The sequence below is a fragment of the Lottia gigantea genome (assembly GCF_000327385.1).
Source record: "Lottia gigantea unplaced genomic scaffold LOTGIsca_158, whole genome shotgun sequence".
Lineage (NCBI taxonomy): Eukaryota > Metazoa > Mollusca > Gastropoda > Lottiidae > Lottia > Lottia gigantea.
In genome coordinates, this window is record NW_008707924.1 from 102,463 (window position 1) to 127,765 (window position 25,303).

Consider the following 25,303-nt stretch of genomic DNA (forward strand, 5'->3'; position numbering starts at 1 on the left):
TAACCTCTGACATAAAGCTTCAAGCTTTCAGGATGTCATTGGCATTGAGTAGGACAAGATTCAGATGTCAGCTGCTTATTCATAATCAATTGTTTGACTTTGTGCATTTATGAGGGTACCCATCTTTAATCAATATTGATAATTTTGATCAGTTTTACAAGTTCGAAGTAGTCGACTTTAATTTGTAACAATATTACAAATTTATTGATTCTGGATACTTATTCTACTTCTATTTCCTCCAGAACACTGGAATAAATACCACATCTCTACAATATAGACTCTACTAGCAATTAATTAGTGTTAATATTTTAGTAAACAAAATGTTGGAATAAATATCCAGTTAAAATAATATTTATTTATAGTCTATGATAGTCTGAAGATTCAGGAAGTTCTATGGAAAACCATGGTAACAAGCCTAACTAATAGATGTATGTCTAGGGTTTCCAGGAAGTAATCCAATTAAAACATATCTATTTCATTTCTTAATGGCTTCTATTTCTTAATTCTTATAAACAAATATAATAAATCAGGAATATTTAGATATTGCTATTGATTGAAGGTATCATTACCAGTATTAAACATTGTAGCAAATATGTCTAACCTTTGGGAATTATGATGGCAAAAATGTAAACAAGCTCAACCATGCTAGGTGTGTAATAACTATTACGTTAATTTATGTCCAGAAATATTGGTCAATGAATTCAGCTGTGAATTTAGAGAGGTAAATTAACTATAAGTTAGTCACTTGATGTAATGTTAACTGCAGTTGATGTGAGTCTGTATAGTGATTTGGCCAGGACTTTCACATGGGATGGTTTAGAGTGCATTAGAATACACATTCCTTTACTAATAATATATAAACAATAAGCAGTGATGTAGACCATCTAGAGCTTCTGACAATTTTTAAAGAAGAGATCCATATCAACAATTTTGTAAAATTGAAATTCAGTCAAGAGTTTGTAAACAAAGGATGAGATATTTAGACAACATAATAGATCCTGTAATACTTTATATCTGCAAACAGGATGTACATCCTAGCCACCTTAAACACTCATGACACCATGTCAAATCCCACGAGACCTGAGACCATGTCAAATACCATGAGACCTGAGACCATATCAAATACCATAAGGCCTGAGACCATGTCTAATACCATGAGACTGGATACCATATCAAATACCACTAGACCTTAGACCATATTAAATACGATGAGACTGGAGACTATATCAAATACCATGAGACTAGAGACAATATCAAAAACCATGAGACTGGAGACCATATCAAATACCACTAGACTTTAGACCATATCAAATACCACTAGACCTTAGACCATATTAAAAACGATGAGACTGGAGACCATATCAAATACCACCAGACCTTTGACCATATCAAATACCATGAGACTTGAAACCATATCAAATACCATGGGACTGGAGACAATATCAAAAACCATGAGACTTGAAACCATATCAAATACCACTAGACCTTAGACCATATCAAAAACCATGAGACTGGAGACCATATCAAATACCACTAGACTTTAGACCATATCAAATACCATGAGACTTGAAACCATATCAAATACCACCAGACCTTAGACCATATCAAATACCATGAGACTTGAAACCATATCAAATACCACCAGACCTTAGACCATATCAAATACCACCAGACCTTAGACAATATCAAATACCATGAGACTTGAAACCATATCAAATACCACCAGACCTTAGACCATATCAAATACCATGAGACTGGAGACCATATCAAATACCACTAGACTTTAGACCATGTCAAATACCATGAGACTTGAAACCATATCAAATACCACTAGACCTTGGACCATATCAAAAACCATGAGACTGGAGACCATATCAAATACCATGAGACTTGAAACCATATCAAATACCACCAGACCTTAGACCATATCAAATACCATGAGACTGGAGACCATATCAAATACCACTAGACTGTAGATCATATCAAATACAATGAGACCTGAGACAATATCCAATACCACAAGATCTGACACAATATCAAATACCTTGAGACCTGAGACCATATAAATTACCTTGAGACCTGAGACAATATCATATAAAATGAGACCTGAGACAATATCAAATACCATGGAAACTGAGACAATATCAAATACCATGAGACCTGAGACAATATCAAATACCTTGAGACTTGAGACAATATCAAATACCATGGAAACTGAGACAATATCAAATACCATGGAAACTGAGACAATATCAAATACCATGAGACCTGAGACAATATCAAATACCATGAAAACTGAGACAATATCAAATACCATGGAAACTGAGACAATATCAAATACAATGAGGTCTGAGACAATATCAAATACCACTAGACCTTAGACCATATCAAATACCATGAGGCCTGACACAATGTCAAATGCAATGACAGCTGACACAATATCAAATGTCAAGAGGCCTTGGACCATATCAAATGTTATGATGCCTGAGATCACATCAAATGTCACAAGACCCAAAATCACATCTAATGCCACTGACATCATGCCTATGGAAATATCAGATATGAGCTCAAAATCTCAAAAAGAGACTCGAGACCACATCAAATGACAAGAGGGCTGAGATATTATCAAATACCATGAGACCGTAATACATCGATATTTATCTAAATGGATTGCTTAAATATGACCTTGGTCATTATCATTGTCATTGGAACTATTGCAAAGAAACTTTCAGTCCTGCAAATCAAAACCATGCCTAGCTAGCCTTCTTATGAATCAATGAAATAAACCCTCAAGATGCAGCTAGAGTAAAACATTTACCAAACATGATAATTATAGTTATTATAATTCATAACAGTACGGACTAAATTTACAAAATTCAGTAATGCAAACCAGAGAATAGGCCTAGCCTAGCCTTGGCTATAGGTCTTAAAAGCTATCGTGCGGTTTGGGCTTTTATATTGAAAGAAGAAATATGAAAATTATAATGGATTACCAATTATAAGGTAATATCGGATTATACGTTGCACTTTATTATAAAAGTAGTGGATTATACGTTGCACTTTATTATAAAAGTAGTTGACTTACTTTTTTACTTTATTACTGTGTGTAATATTTAAGTGCTTTCCTGCATACAATACATGTTGATACCCCCGTTCCTCCCATTCACTAATTCATATATCCGGATTTAAACTTTTGGGAGGGCATAATAAATAAAAAATACGTGACGAGTTTCTATATGATAGAATGTCCATACAATATTCGGTATTAGAAATAGTTTAAAAGTTCTACTTACACAACCCGACATCCACTCAGCGACTATCTATTGTAGCCGAACTACCGATAGTTTGTATGAATGGATTTATTGTCGTCTTCATAGTTGGTAAATAGGAGTAAGCATCTCATCATGATTTCATTCTTCGCATGCACCAAGAAAGTAAATGAAGAAATAGAGGAATTCCAGAAATGAATCTCTGCACGAAATGTCAGTAAACATAAGATTTTACCGTGACTTAGTAGTATTGCGGATTGATATACCGAATAATCTAAACGTTATTATACGGAAAATACTGGCTCAGCAGAGTACACTCAGAGTACACTAGTCAAAGTTATTTTTAGCAATAAGGAAGTAACTGATACAAAAAGGGAATTTCCCGTACAATGGACTGATTTGATTGGATAAAAATACTATTTCCTACAACGGAGATAAAGCAAGGGGTCTTACAAGTTACATAGAGGAACTTTATTTTGCATCAGGTGATGATTACCTTTACCTTTTCCAATTATTGGTAAAAATACAATATGCCAATAATTGCAAGGAACCACACATGTGGCATAGCCTACCACTATAATAATTTCATGACTAAGACATAGACTAAGACTTAGACATGGTTTAAGCATTAACCAGTTTCCGTCCGAGGGGGGCGAAATATCTGATGTTGCCAGAATTTCTAACCTGGTGATGAGATTTTTGCAAACTAATCTTGAGAAACAGTATTGTTACTGTTTTGGCAACACATGAACACATGATACTACCCTCCCTCGCCTCAGGCTACTCAAATTGTTACCTTTCAACCACCCTATACTCCTTTAAACCTGTGTCAGTGCCTTCTGTTGGATAACTTGTTACCTTTCAATCACCCTTATCCCAAATTGTAGCTTTAAATGTTTGTACCTCAGTAACTAGCTAGATATACTTGCTGCCATAGAACTTATCGGAGTTGCAAGGTCCCCAACTACGACTACGAATAACCTTAAGTAAATTCACGATCAACAACATTACATCAAAAAGGTCACACCAATTTGCAAAACGTTAGTGATGATACGCATGCCGTGGAACATTTTTAGTGCCAAAATCTAATTAATGTTTTTTTCTTGAGACATGTGGCGGGCCGCAAAAACATTACTGGTTCCCCATCCCTGATTTAAAGGGACCTTCCCCTTTGTTGTAGGACTTAAAAATTTTGATCAAATTTGTGAAAACAAAAGCTAGTGAAATGTTTCCTTTAACGTATCTAAAAGTTTTAACTGAAAAAATTCAGTTGTTATGTTTTTTTTAAATGTATTTAAAATGTTTAGTAGGTTCGTTATGCTTGAACGCTGTTAAAAAACAACTGTACGGATTTAAGTAAAATAAACGCTTAATGGTAGATAAATATGTCCCCAACGTTTATTAGTCTCTAATAATATTGAGCAATATAAAGCAAAACTAGATCAAACTGCTTAATTAACAATTTTTTATTTAACCCTTTGAAAACAAATTCAGTTTGATCAAGTAGATACATAGATATACATACTTCAGCACCCTGGAGGCTTTAAAAGTGACCTGGCATCTGCACCATAGATCAGAGAGACAGTTTTTAATCAAAGAGACAGTTTTTAATCCACTTTTAACTTGTAAATACGTTAGCGCCTCATCACGACCTTGTACAGTTTTCACTAGTACGACAATACCTCAAAGAAGGTCATGTACTGGATTGGAAGAAGATAAAAGATACTATTTCATTATTAAATGTGAAAAAACAGTGTCATTATTTGGAATTTATCAACAAAAATATAAACTCGGGCGAAATTTGGAAATTTGTCTACGCCTTGCCCGAAAAACTTGTCTTCGGGGTTGTCTTGGGTTATTGCCAAAGTGAGCATAAAGCATGCGTAGTATGGGAGGTAACTCAATAAAGAGTGGAACTAAAGAAATATAAAACTACGTTTAAATTACACGATGTTTAATGGCATCACAAATTCAATATATGTACTTTTTTTTTCATAGCACACTAGCTAAGCTCTGAACTTAATGACCAATAATTTTGCAAATCGTACCTTCATATTTCAAGATAGGCCTATGTTCATAATTAGTAATTTCTGTCATCCTGGAAATCTCATGGCCACTCACTTTTTACAATAATACGATATTTTCACTGTCAAAATAGTATTCAATTTGTTGTTTCTCAGATTCATACTATGCGATCTTCAGCCAACTCCAGACTGACAACATTTATCTGAGTGACCATTAGTGATTGTTAAGAGCTTCCTTCTTCATGTAATGACGTTAAATATATCAACATATGATTCACTTTCAATATTGAGGTTCCATCTCGCCATAGGATTTGTGTCAGAGACACAATGTCCCCGTGCATCAATACCAAAAGTTTTGACAAATTTGGTGAAAAATTCTCCAAAACTAGCGACCCAAAAATGGATTGGAGCAGCTCCAATAAAAATTGACCCTAGTCTGGCCCTAAACGTGACAATATCAATAATTCTGTTTAACATGTCTGTGGAACAGTAGGGCCAGGTTTTTTGGGATAAGTAAACATAAGACTGAGCACTGATTAGTTGATCTTATTGCACATACGATAGTGAACAGATTTCTGAATAATTAGTAAGAAAGAAGAATCATAAGGCATAATAATAAAACAAGTTGATAAAGAAATTGATGTATTTTCTATATTGATGATAATAATGTTAATATAATTTGAATTTATACAATGAGGATGATTTAAAAACAAATAATATTTACAATAATAATAATGATATAAATAATAATAATAATAATAAACAGTTGAAGCCTCAAATTTCATTTGGAATTGTAGTAATCAAAGGTGACATCTTAGATCAATGTTTCAAACAATTATTATTCTTGCTTTGAAAATAAGATTAAAAATGGTTTGACTTTGTGTTATAAAAACATGTTATATGGAGTTCTGGAGATACAACATATATTTTCATACAAAACAGTTATAAGTCATGTTTTCAATCTATATAAGACTCAGATTTGAACTTTTAATTACCAATACCATAACTTACTGCTACACAGTATTAATTAAACATTTGATGTCATTAAGTACTTGCAGCAAAATTTTTAAATCTATAAAATGATTTTGCTTTACTTTCATATTTTCTTCACAAAATATTTCTTCTCCAATGTTTGATTATTAGGCATATATCAAACATTTTACTTCATAGCTAACATTTGACTTCATGCTGATTGGACAATAAACATCACATGACTAGAACAATATGACAATTTATAATAATAATAATACTTTGTAAATGCCAATAACACACAGCACTATATAATAACAAATATACATATTCACAAAACAGTAAATATGGCAACACAAATTTTCTGATACAGTTTCAAAATTTAAAACAAATTGTTCCCAACTGCCAGTGTTTCAATAGTTTGATAAAATATTACAAGATAATATTGTACAAAAGTTCATATCAGGATAATTTCCAGTGTTTATTTTTACACCATAAACTTCATTCATTTAGAAAATTTTGTGTTGCCATCAATAAATGTTGAAAATAATTAGTCAATATTATGGCATAGAAAACATTAATTATATACAAATAATAATGATGATAATAAAATTTATACAATTTCTGTATAAAATATACAATAGTATTTGATAATGCTTTGTAATATTATGACTTTATGAGGGGTAATGGATTTATATAATAATTAAAGCTAATATTAAATTTAAAAAATTAAAATAAACATTGATACACAACAAATCAAACAAAAATGTTCTCACATACAACCTAAAATTGAAAAAAATTTAAATTGTGATATTTTAGTTAAAAGAATCTAAATACCAACTTAAAAATGTAAATGATAAACCTCACTGCCTATTCTAATATATTCTGAAATCTAAAAAAATAAGTCTACTTTACTAGAATCACAAGTTTGATTGACCTTTTTAACCTGATATGATATATTGAGGTAGAGTCCATCATACTCTTAAAGGAATTGTTTTCTCTATCTATGAATCAAATAAACTTTGACCTTTGTGACAAGAATCACACAGCATCACCATCTAACAATGAATACTATTTTGAGGTGGGGCAAATTTAAATGTTCTTTTGTGGAATTTAATTTCTTTCTACTTTTATTGTTGAAATGAAAGGGTTTTATTCCATCATGTATATTACAAAAACAATTCCTTTAAGAATATAATAATAAAATATATTATACTGTGTATGTTCAATGATGTTATCTATATGATATAAAAACCTCTCTTTTTCAAATTCAGTTTAAAACCAGTAACTTATTTAACAATCATACAAAATTTTTATACATTAACAAAACAATTGGTAATTTTTAGTTTATATAAGTACTTTGGCCTATTTTAACTATTGCAACTTTAAATAAATTATGCAGTTTGTCTTTGGAATTGTACTATATCATTTACTTGTTCTTGAAGACTATTAGTCTACTAATTCCAATCACTATAAATACAGGGATAGTGACATTCCTTACGTATACATATAATAGATACTGTACTAATATAATTTCTAGGGTATTTCTATGTTTAATAATATTATCCTTTTTCTTTTCTGAAGATTTGGCTTCAAATACATGTAAAGACACAAAATATTTAAACTAGTTACAAATCTTTCTAAAAGTGGTGCAAACTCAACAAAATAATAGTGACAGAGTGGCAGCAGGTGTCTTTCACTCTTATTTGAACTTATTGGCACAAGAAGGTAATACTTACACATTACACAAAGCCACACAAATATAAGGATCTATTTAGACCACAGAATTTTGGCTTTTTCATTAATTTTTGGCAAACATAATTTTAGCAAAAGGGTATCATAGCAATATTTTAACTCTTTGGCTCTCACAACAGCTTCCTCTAGTTTCCAGTCACACTCCATTGCATATATTATTTCATTTACTTTTAAAAACTCATTAACATCTGTAGTTTGTAGACTAACAAACTATTCATTCTGATGGTAATTTCAGTTTAATGTGAATTTTGAAGAATTATCCTATACAGGGTGAAATAAAGATATTTAATGGAATGACACTGAACAAATGAGGAGGTCACAACAGGAGAATAAGAATAATATCATATCAATGCCACACAAAGCGCACTTATCACAAAAAATAAAATTTCAACAAGAAATGCTGACCTAAAACCATTTTGATTCTCTCAGATTCATTCTCACTCACAAAAACTCTGTCATGGATACTGAACACAATTCTTTATTCAATCTGATATCCTTGACCCAGTTATACATAGATATTGATATCCAGTCTATTTTACTAATAGCATCAACAGTTTGGTCATTTTAAGCCTTCTGTACTGCTGATAGTAACAGTTTTCCAGATTTTCACAAGTGATTTACTAGGACACTCTCTGTTTAAATATTAACACCAAGAAAGTCGTCAACAATATTAGAACACTGGGATTCAGACTAGGCGACTCATTTATTGAATGGGAAGGGTCTATTGTGACTTTCCGTACTGGAGCCACTAATAATGGGGTCAAAGTAAGATAACTCTGAAGTAAAGGACTACCAGTCCTAATTAAATGTTCAAGTCTCTGAGCTTCACTATTACATGCTTCAAGCTGAAAATAAAAGTATATGTTAAATTTCACACTATAGTTTAGTGCACAAAATCGGAGATCTTAAAATTTGGTACTGGATTTCTCACACTTACGTAAAGCACAGTAGATGAAAGGATACTCCTGCTATTCTTCATAATAAACGCTTAAGTAAAGCATAATGCACAAAAAGGGAATCCTGCTATTGGCACTTGAAATCTCACAATTTAATTTGCATTCCGTACAAGAAATTAAACACATTTAAGTCAAGTTAAAGGCACAAAAAGTGAAATGGTTGAAATTGTTTACCTGTAAATTGGTAGGTTGGTCAACTATTGTAGAGACTAAAATTACTAAACCACCCTCACTACTTAAATATCCAAATATGTCACATTCTGCTATAGTAAGTTGATTAGATAGTTCATTTAGTACAGTAGTTACTGTTAGAGGTCCTTCATTCATAACTCTAGTAGCAGATTCAACTTGACTTGGATCAAATAATGCGTGCAATTCAGCAGCTGAAAAAAAAGAGCTTTTAAGCATCAAACAAAAAGACTGGAAGAAATGTAATGTTGACAAAGTTTTCTAGACTGGTTTAATTAATGTTCCTGATTCTCATAACAAGATTTTTTTGAATCTTGTTCACCACTTCTCATTATTTATTTGAAACACAAGACTTGACCCTCTTCTACAAACATTACAATTACAAGTTATGAATCAAAAATGCTTCTCTGAAATTGGCCACTTCATAAAGACATAAGCATAAAACTAGTCAAAATAGAATAGAATGGAATGTAACTCACCACAAACAGGACAGCAGCCGCCTGGAGGAATCAATCCTTTACAATGTTTAGGTTTTAATGGCTGACATTTAACATTAGAACAATGACTTCTCCCTGTGATAATAATACACGTTTTAGAAAGGTAAAATATATATAATGCACAGGTTTTTACTGACAACAATAACTCGATTTTAACATCATCAAATTTTATAACACAGATGCTGATAAAGTCTCCCTGAGATTAGAATTTGAATTAGATTTTGCAGGGAAAAATAATCTCTATAATTACCTGTAAGATTTCCTAAAGCTCGACATTCCCCTAAATAATCTACTGTAGTTCTGTCAGCCATTGCAGCACATTGACTAGGATATGTTTCACCATTATGTCCACAAACTTCACCAGTATTAGAACAACCAGACTGCAAACATAATGAGGCATATCAATACGAGAAAAAAAATCAAGTTTCAACTTAGTTTGAAATCCAATAAAGCATTAAGGAGTAATCAATAACAATCAAATTAAAAAAGCACACAGGATCTAAAATTTGAAGTAAAATGATTCAATGAAAATGATCAATAAATGTAATTGACATTTTTGCCATATTGTTCTGTTGCATTCATATGTACTGATACAGCACTCATTTCCTGTGTAATAACATCATTGTTTGTATTTAGTTGAAGCTGTACTTACCATACAATGACCTCTATATGCTAGAGTACGTTCATGAGAAAACAATATACAAGCATTGGTAAACTCTTCTCCAGTATCATCACATACTGAATCATGATAATGTGGATTACATGTCATACTCTCAGATACTGTAAATATACAAATATTAATTACAATTCCCTTTCTAGTATTATCTCAGATACTGTAAAAATGAAAAAAAGTATCCCATTTCACTATCCTCATAATTAATCCCATAAAATAGTTAGATATTGGAAGTAAAAGATTTAATATGTATACTTACCACATTCAAACTGATTACAATTATTATCAATATAACTTAAACACACTTGTCGCCTAGCAACACATCTAAAAATCAACAACTTTAATATTAGGCATTAATATTCTGTCATTAAAATTTGAAGAGCATGAGCAGATGAGTATTAAAATGTATTATCACCTACACAATTGTCATTAAAATTCCGCTCCTAATTTGCCCAGTTGATTTCCTCAGGTGTTCAAAAAAAGGGTAAGCACTACTGTTTTCTAATATTGAAAACTGTTTGTATTTGTAATTAGATAGGCTACTGACCTTTGACCTGCACCACAAGCCTCATTACTACAGGGATCTTGACTAGAACACGAACCTTGAACAACATCATTCTCATCAAAACCAGCACATCTAAAAGCAAGATTATACCATTATCATCATATACAGTGTACTCTGTGATATCTGACATCTGAGTATTCCGACATTCTGTGTAATCCGACATCATTTTCTAGTCCCGATTGATTTTAAAAACCCTGAGTACTCCGACACTCTGTGTATTCTGAATTACGACACTTATCAGTGATCCCGACACTCAGAAAAATCTGTATAATCCGACATCTACTCATCTTAATCACGTATTGTCAATTAGATAATCGCTTTTTTTATTGATCGGATCAAATCACATGAAAACAGAAGATCGCTAACTAAATTCTGCTGATTAATCACTGCCAATGACCTCGCTTCATGATCAAGGTCATTGCCTTTAGACCAAATGGCATGGGTATTCGTATCATTCATTACACCATACAGAACAGAAATATGCAACTTGACCATTCTTTGTTAAGCGTTTTTTTCAAAATTCTCAAGCGTACAGTTTTCGTCCTGCGTGCCCGTACTGATGTGTCTCTGGATATGAAACAGCAAATTATTGGAGATTAAGGAAAAGTGCAGCGCTCTTCGAGGAAATATTTAGCTATGAAATTTGGTTTACGTCGAACAACAATAAGCAGCATTTTAAAACGTAAAGAAGAATTTTAAAAAAAGTTTGCCAACAATATCAATACCAATAAAAAGCGTATGTACAGTAGCTCAAAATATGAACAATTAAATAATAGTAACATAACATACAACTGACTTGTCTATTATTATTGTCTTATTATTAGAAAGGTACCACAGAGTATACTGTACCTAGAAATTGTTCCTTTAAAAGACCCAGAAAGACCCATACTTCAAAACGCACAGAAATCTTTTGCCTTGCCTTGATGTCTTGTTTATTACTCAATGACTCCATTGCTAGAGTATGCTAAGTGTATATAATAGTGGTAAAATTTCTAATCTCATCAGATTACAATATATAAACTTACTTTGCTAAGCAGAAGTTAGGATATGTTTTACCATTTTTAGCACAAACAGGTTTATAATGGGCTGGACAGTTACCAGGCATATCTATAAATAACAACAGTACATTAACCACAAGACATCTTACTACCATAAGTTTGATTTTTGTTATTTATATTATGACACCACAATGGACAACAAATATAATAAGACTGAATGACAATTTAGAAGAAATACAAAGTTTAATACTGGGTGTCGTTTCCAACATTTCAGAGATTAAACCTACCTGATATGATTGAAGTGGTGGCACCAACCATGGGTGATTTACAGTTATTTTTAGAACAGATCATGTGACCATCATGACAGGCACATAAAGTTTTATCAATAGTAAAATGAGTACCACTAACTGTAAAATAATAATAACAATCTAATAATGTGTTTAATGTATACCCTTCGTCCACTCAGGGAGACCACGGTTCAAGCTAAAACAGATATTTTATTTGGTTTTCCTAAAGAATGGTTAAATATTACACATGAAAGTTCAATAAAGAACCCAATTTCAAATGATGATTTTGGAATAATATCTTTTATCATAGTTCCTATCAGAACCCACCTTTTCTATGTTTTGGACCAATCACACAGTGTTTATCAGTAAAACATGGCAGTTGTTTACAATTTTCAATCTTGTTTCTATGACTACAATGACAAGCTTTATAACATTGTTCGTTAGGTTGAGTACCATGTACTTTATCAGGAATTCTAACATATACTCCTCGTGGAACTAAAAACGTGGACATCTGACCTAACATACAACCTAAAGATAAAACAACAATATATTTCAGCAAACATGTGTGCACATTTAAGATTAAAAGTATCCTTAACACAAGAAGTATGTCTTGTATGATTTAAAAAGCAAGTTACTTCAACACATGATTAAAAGAAAAGTGTATTCCACTTAGACTACAATAACACTAACAATTTGTTAAATAAAAAATCTTAAATTTTATAGTTTTTTTTACATACTCAGTCTGTTTTCCAAACAATCTCTTCGAAACAAACTTGAAAATCAGGTTTTTGATGTCTTGTAAAAACCCAACTTACCTTCTTTACAAATATATGGTTTACAATCTTCTAAATGTTTACATTTTCTTCTACGAACTTGACATACCTCACGTTTACCACATGGATTAGGATGACAAGGGGAGGTAACTTCATTATCTTTACCAATATCATTACTTTTACCTGCAATTTAACAAAAATACAATTCAGGCATTGTTGGCAGTTGCTATTTATCATTATAGCCTATAATCCTATCTATGAGTCAGTCTGTATAAAAACTCTCAAGTGTTAATTTGGGAAATGTATTGAAAGAAGACTAGAGAAAAGATGCGAAATGATTTACAGTTTATCTAAATCTAATACTTACTAAGATATTGAGATAAAGAAATACAAGCACCATCCTCTTGTTTTGATGGTAGAGCATTACATAACTGAGGTACTGTTTTATGACCACTTAATCTATTTTTATCAACACACTCAGATAGAATATAGATACAATCTTCCCTGAAAATATCAACAACCATTTCAAAACTTTAAGCCATGCTACACAAAATAAAATACAACCAATACCTCAATACACTTTTTAACCACATATTTTTTTAAATCAAGGAAGAATCCATATAAAATGAATAGTTTTGACGGCAATTCACTTATTAACAACTTTGGGTTCAGTTCTCCTGTTGAACATAAAACCACAGAAACCCATTGTATGGGTTAATATCAGATGAACTTCTATAAACAAATATAAACTTACATGCATAGCGAAAGTGGACTAGGTTTCTTTAAACAAGGTTTAATTTGTAAAGCACAAGCTATTGCTTTCCATACTTCAGGTTTACATTGCCTGATATCTGAAAGAGAAAAAATAAAATTACCTTACATTTTAGTCAGTTTGTTTTGTCATCTTTATATTTAACAAAGTTCATTATCTTATTAGGTCAGAAAAAATTAGAATCGTGATTTGACAAACTTTGTGACCTGAGTTCTATAAAAGCCAATAACTACAAAATAAAAACCCTATTTCTTAATACTATTAATACTATTTATTTGCTAGTATACTATATTAAAGGGTTTTCCTATGCTCACATAATTCATGATGAAAATGCTATCATTATTACCTCTAACAGGAATTGTCATTTGTGGAAGAGAGATAGTTCCCTTCTCCCAGGCTTTTACTGCATCTCTTGCTGCCTTATCAGCTTGGGAATTACAGCTCCGAAATAACTGAGTAGGTCGATAGTTAAAATTAGAACAGAAGTCTAAACCTTTACATCCCAGTTGACAGGGCTCTTCAACTGAAAGTATTTAAAAAAAACTTGCATCTACTAGTAAATAGAGGATTTTATTTAAGACCTTATATCAAATGATGAATGTTATAAAATGAGTTTCCTTGTCAACAATACTGTTGTGTGATAAATGTCTTTTAATCATGGAAAGAACTGTAATTTACAACATCTTTCAAATGGTAGGTGGGAACAAGGAACCAAACATCATTGCTAAGCTTAGCTTATAATGAAAATATTACATCTAATATTGAAAGGGCATGATAGCATGATCAGATCTGCTGTAGAATGTTACTTACTATCACTGTATATTGAAGTATTTATATTAAAGACTATATTATATAGTTCTTACCATCAGTTAAACAATTATGCATGGAAGCCTCTAACATAGAAACAGGTTGAATATATGAACAGCTTTGGTAAAATTCTTTAGAATGTTGAACAAAATCAGAATTATATGTCTGAAAAATATATATAAATATATTTATTACAGACAGCTACCAATAATCATAGTACAGAATGCAAAGTAGACACAAAATAAAATACATCTACAGAACTTTGAACCTGCATAGAACAAATTGGTGATGATATATTTGTTGGCTGTAACTTAATTACAATAGTAATCTCCCTTATGATAATTTTGCTTGGGAATTAAACTTTGTTCATCTTACCCAAGTACACAGATCTCGACAACGACTAGTTTTAGCTTTAGAACAACATTGTAATTTAGCACTATCTAAACCAGTTACTAATGGGGTCTCATTTCTTTTAGCTGCAGGTGTCTTCAGAAAGCACTGCCATAATGGTAACTGAAATACATAATAGAAATCAAAATAACATAATAATAAACAAGATTTATACACTCTATAATACTGGTAATATTAATAACTGCAGCAAGCTGAATAATTAAATATAAAACTTAAATATTCATATGGTAATGGTTATTGAAATAGAATTATAATGAACTGGCTCAAAATTACATCATATGAAAGCAAGGCAGTAAAAATGTAATAAACTGTACATATAAATGCATGTTAATATAAATATGTCTTGGGTATCTAGAGAAAAAAGAAAATGTGTAAAGATGATCATTACATCAACAAAATCTACAGCTTATAGAAATTTCAAGCGTCAAATTACAAACAACTGCTCCTTTAACATATATCTTAGTACTGCATATGATACTTGAGAAGTAATTGAATTTCCACTAATGTAAAGTGTAGTACTTGAAACACTCTACTCTAGTAAGGTGTTGGAATATACTATTTATGAGTGAAATAAGCTACTTTTCCTTTTTTTGCTACTTGAATATTATAGTGATGATATGAAGATTTCATAAATTGTCAAAATGACATTTTTAATATTAGTTATCAAACTGAAGTATTGTGTTAAAATTTTAGACTTGGTTTAAGTCATAACCTTCACTGTTCTGCATTATAATAAAGTATATTTTTGTTCAAACCCATTCCAAAAAAGAGTTAATAAATCTAAATGATATCAAGAAATGTCACTTGTCTTTAGGAATTGACACAGTTACGAATCAGGGTTGATAAATCAATAATTATGTAATCAAAGTAATCCTAAATTGTATTAAATACATGACACCAAAATGATCTGCAACTGATAATTTTAAATATTGACATTAGATTAATAATAATTATCATTATAAATAGAAAATGGTAGAACTATAATCCTATAAAACTGATGTTATGTTATACTATTTTCAACAAGTTCTTTTAAATGTTCTTCTTACATGCAATAAAGATGTCAATGAGAAATAAAGAACAAGCTAACTGCACTGGTTGCCATCTCCTAACTTGATTTATTACACAATACCTAATTTAATTATTGAAAACAATTTCAGGCCATTAGGTACAGTTTTAACATGTGTCCAATAATGAAAACTGTATGTTGAAGGCTGAGAGTAAATAGCTTTTAAAGAATTTTCACACAGTAATGAAAGGAATAGTGAAAAAGACTGGGGAGAAAACAATGTTAAATCTTAGCAGTATTGAACTGCAAATTACCTTTAAATTATTATGGTATTTTTTTAACCTAACAATTAAAGCACAAATTTGTCCTGTATAACTTCAAAATTTACTCTTAACAAGATACATGCAAGAAAAAGAAAAAAGTGTAGAACCAAATAAATTCTACAGACATTGTCATAATCACTTTAATCTCACTGCTATCTCAATTGTGCCATAAAATGATTTTCATATGGGTGATGGTAAGTGTGCCATGGTTTAATGAAATACCAAAGATGACTACTGAAAGCTATTGAAGCATTTAATGAGATTTTTTTTTTTAATATCCAACTTTTCCCTGCTGGATGGACTAGCATAATAATGCTCTAATAAGCCACATATTAAGAAAAATACTGTCATCATTTTAGATTTACTTGGAGAAAAGATAAACCATGTACTTCAGTACATTAAGATGATATAATTAGATGAGATTGTGATATATATTTCCCAAACCTATTTTAATTAGATGTGATTGTGATATATATTTACCAAACCTACTTTAATTAGATGTGATTGTGATATATATTTCCCAAACCTATTTTAATTAGACGTGATTGTATATATATTTACCAAACCTACTTTAATTAGATGTGATTGTGATATATATTTACCAAACCTACTTTAATTATATGTGACAGTGATATATATTTACCATACCTACTTTAATTAGATGTGATTGTGATATATATTTACCAAACCTACTTTAATTAGATGTGATTGTGATATATATTTACCATACCTACTTTAATTATATGTGACTCTGATATATATTTACTGAACCTATTTCAAAGGGATTGTAAAGAGGTATGTGTATTGGGGACAATGATAGCATCAATTTGCACCTTTCCACTTTTCAATCAGACGTCTGTGGTTCTAGCAATTCTACTAAAACTAAGTGTTTATGACGTCACCCTCTCAAAGATCTTATGTGATACCAGCAAATTTTGCAGGGGTGACGTCATAAAACACATAGTTTCGGTGGAATTGCAGAAACCACAGACGTCTGATTGCAAATTGATGCTTTCAGTGTCACTGACAAATTTAGAAAGCCTCTTTACAATCCCTTTAATTAACATATTTCATACAAATGATGTGATTGTAAGATATTTGCTGAACCTACTGTAAATAGATGTGATTGTGATTTATATTTACTGAACCTACTATAAATGGATGTGATTGTGATTTATATTTACTGAACCTACTATAAATGGATGTGATTGTGATTTATATTTACCGAACCTACTATAAATAGATGTGATTGTGATTTATATTTGCTGAACCTACTGTAAATAGATGTGATTGTAATTTATATTTACTGAACCTACTATAAATGGATGTGATTGTAATTTATATTTACTGAACCTACTATAAATGGATGTGATTGTGATTTATATTTACTGAACCTACTATAAATAGATGTGATTGTAATTTATATTTACTGAACCTACTATAAATAGATGTGATTGTAATTTATATTTACTGAACCTACTATACATGGATGTGATTGTAATTTATATTTACTGAACCTACTATAAATAGATGTGATTGTAATTTATATTTACTGAACCTACTATAAATAGATGTGATTGTAATTTATATTTACTGAACCTACTATAAATGGATGTGATTGTAATTTATATTTACTGAACCTACTATAAATGGATGTGATTGTAATTTATATTTACTGAACCTACTATAAATGAATGTGATTGTAATTTATATTTACTGAACCTACTATAAATGGATGTGATTGTGATTTATATTTACTGAACCTACTATAAATGAATGTGATTGTAATTTATATTTACTGAACCTACTATAAATGAATGTGATTGTGATTTATATTTACTGAACCTACTATAAATGGATGTGATTGTGATTTATATTTACTGAACCTACTATAAATGGATGTGATTGTGATTTATATTTACTGAACCTACTATAAATGGATGTGATTGTGATTTATATTTACTGAACCTATTTGATATTAATAGGCTATAACTATAATAGATGTGATTATAAGATATGAACCAAGGTGAAATAATTAGCAACTCACCCGCACGTCAGGTTGTCCACAAGCAGCAATAACATCTTCAATAATACTTGAATCATCTCCAGTCGAGGTTTTTAATATATCACGACATCTGTCACGACATTGTGGTGTAGTATCTCTATCACAACATGGTATTTCTGTAATATTTTACATAATTTCCATTAGAGGAGAAGTTGATCAAAGAACACTGTCCATTTAATCATGCCCCCTTATTGATAGATGAGATCTGTGATTAATTTATCTTTTTTCATATGAGAGATACCATTGACAAGTTTCATGTGTATGTATGTATATTATAAATATAACAAACCCAAAAGTGAATATGTATTCAGGAGAACTAGAGCCCATTAGAATTGCTACAAGAAGTGATAACTTACTATCAGCAGGATTGCTAGCCCTTGTTGATCTGGATTGTCTCTGAACACATCTATATACCTTCTCATTGTTACCATGGCAATGTTTAAACAAAATATCTTTTTCTTCTCTTTTATTTGTGGAGTTATAAGTATGGTAGGATTGACAAACTAGACTACAACTAAATGTTTCTGCATGACTACAACATTTTTCACCTCCTGAAACAAAAGAGTTAATGACAATGCTATAGTTGTAATTATCTTGTTACAAATTTGGTTAATAACCTATACATGATAAAATATTTAATACAAATAATTAAGCACCCAATTCCACAATTTTGGAACCTTTGCTATAGCTTTGATGTCTTTCAAAGAAATCTGATTTCTATGTTCAAACCACATAATATAATGATGAAGTCAAAATTTACCTAGTCTTCAAACAAATAGCAATATGTCATATCATTACAGTTAGTTAATAAAGTAAAAAAAAAGCTAAAGAAAAAAGTTGGTAGGTATCTAGAAACATACCTTTTTGTCTATGAAGACAGGAAAACAGAAGATTTTCTACACTGGTATCACAATATCGAGATAAACTGACATCAGATGTGGCCTGAAAAATATAAGTACCGTAACATAATTGTTTAATATTAGTATATGTTATAATAAGCATGTCTTATAGTAGTAATAATAGTTAATTGTTTATAACATCAAGCTCTAATCAAATTGTAAATAAGCATTGCAAATTTGATGATCTCACAAATCTTGTATAAAACCAACTAAATCTACACTCTTAATTGTTTTCAGAGTAACAGAATTGAATATAAAGTCTTGCACCTTTAGGCCTGAAATTTGTTACAGTAGATCTAATTCATCAGAAGATAGGTAACTTTATTTCGAAACTTTACACTTGCACTCAATTTATACACCATGATATCCCTTTAAAAAGATGCAATGTAAAGAATGCAGACAGTAGAAAGGTAATATAGATGTGTCAAATTGCTGAAATTGCTATTTAGATTAGATTAAATCAATAACAGAGTTATCTCCCTTTTATCAATTAATTACATATGACATTTTGCACCTGTATCAGTTAAATTCTAATTGCTTTAATCAAACTGATAAAACTTTATCAAAATATCAATCACTCCTAATACCAAGATTGCCTTTACCTGTTGCAGGATTCTTAACATGAATAAAATATTCCCAACTCAGCATGTTTGCAACAATTAATAAATTTAGTAATTAACTTGAATTAATGCTGAATACAAAGAGTCTTCTCTTTATTTACTTTATCAGCTACAGTAATAGCATTAAAGCTTTCAATATCATGCTACAGTATCTACTATTGGCTTCATGTATTACTATCGAACTAATCTACAAAGTTGGACGTTCCTCAATGATTCAAGTAAGAGGCACTTAAAAATCACCTATTAAGTAATTTGGGGTCAAAATACTGGTATTTTTAAACTCTATGTCATAAGGATGGTGAATTCCCAGCACAACTAAAATAATTGGAGTTTCTATGATCAAGGATGGCACCCATTAGTAGTTTCTTAACATGCTAAGGGAAATAAATAAGAATTATTTTCAAACTAACGAGGAATCTATTAAATCAGCAGTTCTTTGTAATGTCCACTTCGAAACCACAAACAGTTCATAGAAAATAAAATGAAATAATCTTATGATTATATGACAGCATCTTGAGATAATTTTAAGTCTATTGAAAATGAAGTGATATAATTTCCAGTATTTGACAGCATCATAAGATAATTTTATCAGAAAGAGATTTATCAACTTCATTATGATATCTTACACCAGCCAATGGCTGTCAAAAGAAGATAACCTTTGACACACAAAGACAATTGTTCTTCTGATTCTTCTATCTGAAGAGGTAACTAGAGGGGAGAAGCTAGAAGATATGAGAATAATTTGTCAAAACTGATGAATTTCTTTGCCTTTAGACCTTTCAACTAGTGTTAAGAAGGTTAGAATAGTTAAATTATTATGATTCCTGTCCTAACTTGATTCCTGTCTTGGTTGAGTCCTAGTGATAGTTGTCATCTTTAAGGTCCCACATTCAATACCAGCATTTCAGAGCTTTAAATATAAAAGTAGATAGAGATGTTGCAGTTGTTAAGTCAATAGTTAAAAAAGTTAATAAACTAAAGCTTATGGAGGCTAGTTAGAAATATACAACAAGTAAATATCAAACCATTATCTAGTAAATAATCTAAATAAGAAAAAAAAATAGATACACAATACATGTTAAATGCTTTATATCATATGTAATGTTCAGTCTTGGAAATAATGGAGAAAAAGAAGGAAAAATTCAGAAGGAGTTAAAATCCAGTACGATTTCAAATCAATAATTAAGTTCTGAGTGAACCAACCTGAACCAAAATGAAACAGAAATCTCAGTGTGATATTCAATTATACTGTTATTAAATTTTATTAGGAAATTGACACCAAATCAGGCTTGAAATTAATACAATTTGAAAAACCACTTTATTAAATCAGATAAAACATTAGGCCTTAAATCAAATCACAAGTGGGTAATTCTCCAATTTAACTTAAAATTAGTCAATATATTCAACCAATAAACAAGTATAAAACTATAATATCTTAGTATTATTAAAACAAAACTTCCTATTCCTTTCAATAAGAAATGCAGCATGGTAACAGACTCTAAAGAAAGTTTTAAGAAAGTCTTACTTAGTTTGCCAAATGAATTGACAGTGACTTGAGAAGTTTTGGTACCTTTGACAGAAAACCAAATCCAGAGAAAGTGTTGGTAAGTTAGACAGAAAACCACTAATAAGTATTTTATAGATAGATATTTGGAGACGTGAATTCGAAGCGCTATATTCGAACAATACAGACCCAAACCCAGAGCCCTCAGATGGCGAATCTACGGATAGCATCCCCGAATTGAAAAATCCGATCACAATAGATGAAGTTTCACGGGCTGTGAAAGACCTGAAAAATAAACCCTCCAATGGATGTGACCACATCCCATCCGCTGTTTTAAAAAACGAATCTGTTGTGAAACTAATCCACAAAATCTGTGACTCATGCTTTGAGCTGGGAACCGTTCCTGCTGAATGGACTAAAAGCCTAATACACCCGAAATTCAAACCCGGAAGGGATGATAAACTTGTTCCGTCTAATTATAGAGGTATTCCCTTATTTCCGTGCCAAGTAAAATATACTGTCATATCTTGAATAGCAGAGTAAATAAATGGCTTGGTCAGAATAACTCTCTGTCTGACTTTCAAAACGGTTTTCGAAAAAATCGAAGTTGTTCAGACCATATATTTTCACTATATAACATTATAAATGATAGGAAAACCACTCAAAGGCTACCTTTATATTCTATGTTGACTTCAAAAAATGTTTTGACTCTATAAAACGACCCCTTCTTTGGAGAAAATTAGGAAAAATAGGGTTGTGTGGTAAAATTTTAACTGCTATTAAATCACTTTATCATAATACTGTGAGTGCTATTCAAGTAAACGATGATCAATCTGATTGGTTTCCAGTAAATGTTGGCGTAAAACAAGGATGTCTATTATCTCCAACACTGTTTTCTATATTTATCAACGACTAGAAGAAATTGACAATTTGAAATGTGGCATTAATATCGAAGACAATCTGCAGATTTCGGTCCTGGCATATGCTGACGATGTAGCCTTACTAGCCCCAGGTGAAGCCAGCCTGGGCAAAATGTTAAGCGTACTCGATTCCTGGTGCCAAAAATGGAAATTGCCAATTAACCCCTGCAAATCTAAAATAGTACATTATAGAACCCCTTCAGTTCCCCTATCACTACATGAGTTTAGCTGTGGTGGTTTAAATATTAGTTATGTTGACTCTTACAGATATTTAGGTCTATGGATTGATGAGCATCTTAATATGAAGAAAGCAACTTCAGAACTTGCTAAGTCCGCTATTCGAGCTTTGGGCACATTATGCACAAAATATAAGTTATGCGGAGGAATGTCTTACAAACTTTTTACAAATTTATATAATAACCTTGTTGAGCCCGTTCTTTTTTATTGTGTAGGGATATGGGGTTATAAAGCTTTTTCATGTATTAATACTGTTCAAAACAAAGCAATGAAATTTTTTCTAAGTGTGAGCAAAGGTACCCCAAATATTGCATGTAGAGGAGACATGGGCTGGATTTCGTGTGTCTCCAAGCAAAAAAAAGAATGTATTAGACTACTTTGCAAGCTGTATCGAATCGACCCACAAAGACACATCTTTTCTCTACTTAGGTATATGTCGACTAAAAAAAATAAATTTTCATGGTATAATTCCGTTTTAAATATTGTAGATGTTTTAGGATTAAGAGAAACTGTTTTTAACCTATCGATGTCCATCAAAAAAATTGTAAACATAACGAAAGATAAATTAATTAAGATAGATTCAGATGAATGGATTAAAGAATTATTTAATGATAAATGCAATCCTAATGGCAATAAAGGTTGAACCTATCGCCAGTATAAATCAAACCGTATGTTAGAATCCTATGTTTAAATGAAAGTATCTCCAGGGCAACCAGAAGGCTGATATGTCAATTGAGAAGTGGTTGTCTCCCTTTGGCGATCGAAACTGGTCATTACGCTAAACCGAAAATACCGCTTGAAGATCGAACATGCAAATGTTGTAATGAAGATGTCATTGAGGATAAATTTTATTCAGTTATAGTTTGCCCAGTTTATAATGATTTTAGAATTGCACTGTTTGATAAGTGTTTAAGTATTAACCCCGATTTTAACCGACTGCCTTTGTTAAATAAATTTTATTTTATAATGAGTTCCGCTGGAACACAAATTCAATTAGGAAAATATTTAAATGACACGTATTCAAAACGAAAAGACCTGTTAGCAGCATAATTTTTTTTTTAGATGTTTTTGTTATCTATTTTATGAGTGATATGTCTTTTAATAACTTATACCCTTTTAATCTAATATTTGTTTTATTCTGTGTTACATGATTAGTGTTTTTGTTCATTTGTTACATGTAATGTTTTATACTGTCGAATTTTACTTTTATTTTCACTGTTATCACCTGTATATCAGGTCCCAGAAAACTGAACAAATTCTAGTTAACGATTACTTTTTATCTGCTTTTGTTAAAATTGTTATAATTGCACCATGTCTCGTAAGCCTCCTTTGGCTGGAAATCTCAATGTTTTAAATTATTCTGTATATATTTATATTTTAATGATTTGTGACACACATTTAATAAACTAACTATTATTATTATTATTTATCCACCTATAGAAAAGAGATAAGTGTGGCAGAAGATTAGTTTAACAGTAGCATGGTTGGATTAACAAGAGGTTGGTAACAAAGTTGGTTTGACGAAATTGAGATTGTTTTACTAAAGATCTGACTACAGTTCATCTAATGACAGATTATTTCAGACTAACTTTACCCATATCAATTTATATTATACAATATGTGAATGACCTGTAAAACTGACCATATTTAAGATGTTAAAAACACAAGTTTTATCCCACACAGGATGTCCAGCTGGTAATAATAATATTAGACATCTTGTTTTACACCATTTTAAACACTGTCCATCTTGTCTAAATATATAATCTATCCAATATAAATAGATCATAGAAATACTATATCTTTCACATTGACTATTCTAAATTATAGATAGGCACCATATATTGTCAATAACTTACAAGAGTTAAAACAAAGAATTGCTTTCCATTTCAAAATCATTTTCAGTTATAGACCATCAGATCAGATGACTTAAGCCTGATTATGATAATAGATGGGCATTTTTTCCAATCCGACATGATGCGCAAATGTAGCCATGGACATTATCACTCACAGTATCTGAGAAAATGTTTTTGTAATTAAATATACAGAAATAGAAATTTACAGAAAAAAATAAAAATATGGCCTCTATCATTTTCATACATAATATTTTATACAATTCTTTTTTTTCTTTGAAAAGCACAAATCATCAGATTTTTGCACTGAAAGGAACTTTTCGAATAAGCATAAAATTAAAGAAAAATCTTGATCATTATGAATTTTTTTTTTAACTTCCCACAAGCATGACTGTAAGCATGACCTAGGATTCAAGAACCTCAATGAGTTACCTGTAATATCTTCTACAATATAATCATACATGTCATTTTTCTATCAAACACTGGCAAATTGATGGCATATAATTATCTAGAGAAATAAAATCTCAGGGGTGCTAAAAGTTTCTATTCTGTTAGAAAGAAAATAACTGTAGGGGGTCACTATAGATGTTTGTTCTATTTTCTAAATGGTTCATATTAACTCAACAGGGTTTCTTTTCTTTTTACTCGATACCTTTAATACATTCAATAAGATTTTCAATTAGTTTCAAATTGTAAAGAAATAAAAGGGGTTACAACAAGCTTCGTGAAAATATAAAATATAAAATAAAAAATCAGTTAGGTTACAAAAAATTACACACTTATGCGATTTGTTAAAATTCCCCTAAATTCTTTCAGAAAACTAACAACTGAAAATTTAATAAAATGAAACTAAAGAGAAGAATTTGAAATTGAGTCTCTCTAAGTTAAAAACAATCAGTAAAATAACTCTACTAGGAGGATTATGTGAGAATTA

At 30.9% G+C, this 25,303-nt stretch overlaps 2 protein-coding genes across 2 annotated transcripts; both read right to left on the reverse strand.

The window, feature by feature from the left end:
- Positions 1-1,051: 1,051 nt before the first annotated feature.
- LOTGIDRAFT_141225 (hypothetical protein) lies at positions 1,052-2,377 on the reverse strand (the record flags this gene model as incomplete). The annotated part of the gene is made up of 3 exons (XM_009050880.1): positions 1,052-1,188; positions 1,351-1,485; positions 1,945-2,377. Coding segments are annotated over 3 exons (705 nt in total), but the record flags the coding sequence as incomplete, so codon positions are not given.
- A 6,260-nt stretch (positions 2,378-8,637) lies between these two features.
- Positions 8,638-19,341, reverse strand: LOTGIDRAFT_141239 (hypothetical protein; the record flags this gene model as incomplete). The annotated part of the gene is made up of 19 exons (XM_009050881.1): positions 8,638-8,862; positions 9,148-9,356; positions 9,642-9,734; positions 9,910-10,039; positions 10,312-10,439; positions 10,592-10,656; positions 10,880-10,969; positions 11,923-12,004; positions 12,183-12,298; positions 12,506-12,710; positions 12,998-13,131; positions 13,319-13,459; positions 13,710-13,806; positions 14,074-14,250; positions 14,591-14,699; positions 14,910-15,047; positions 18,322-18,455; positions 18,696-18,890; positions 19,200-19,341. The coding sequence occupies 19 exons, from the start codon at positions 19,339-19,341 to the stop codon at positions 8,638-8,640; spliced, it is 2,610 nt and encodes an 869-aa protein (XP_009049129.1).
- Between the last annotated feature and the right edge of the window lie 5,962 nt (positions 19,342-25,303).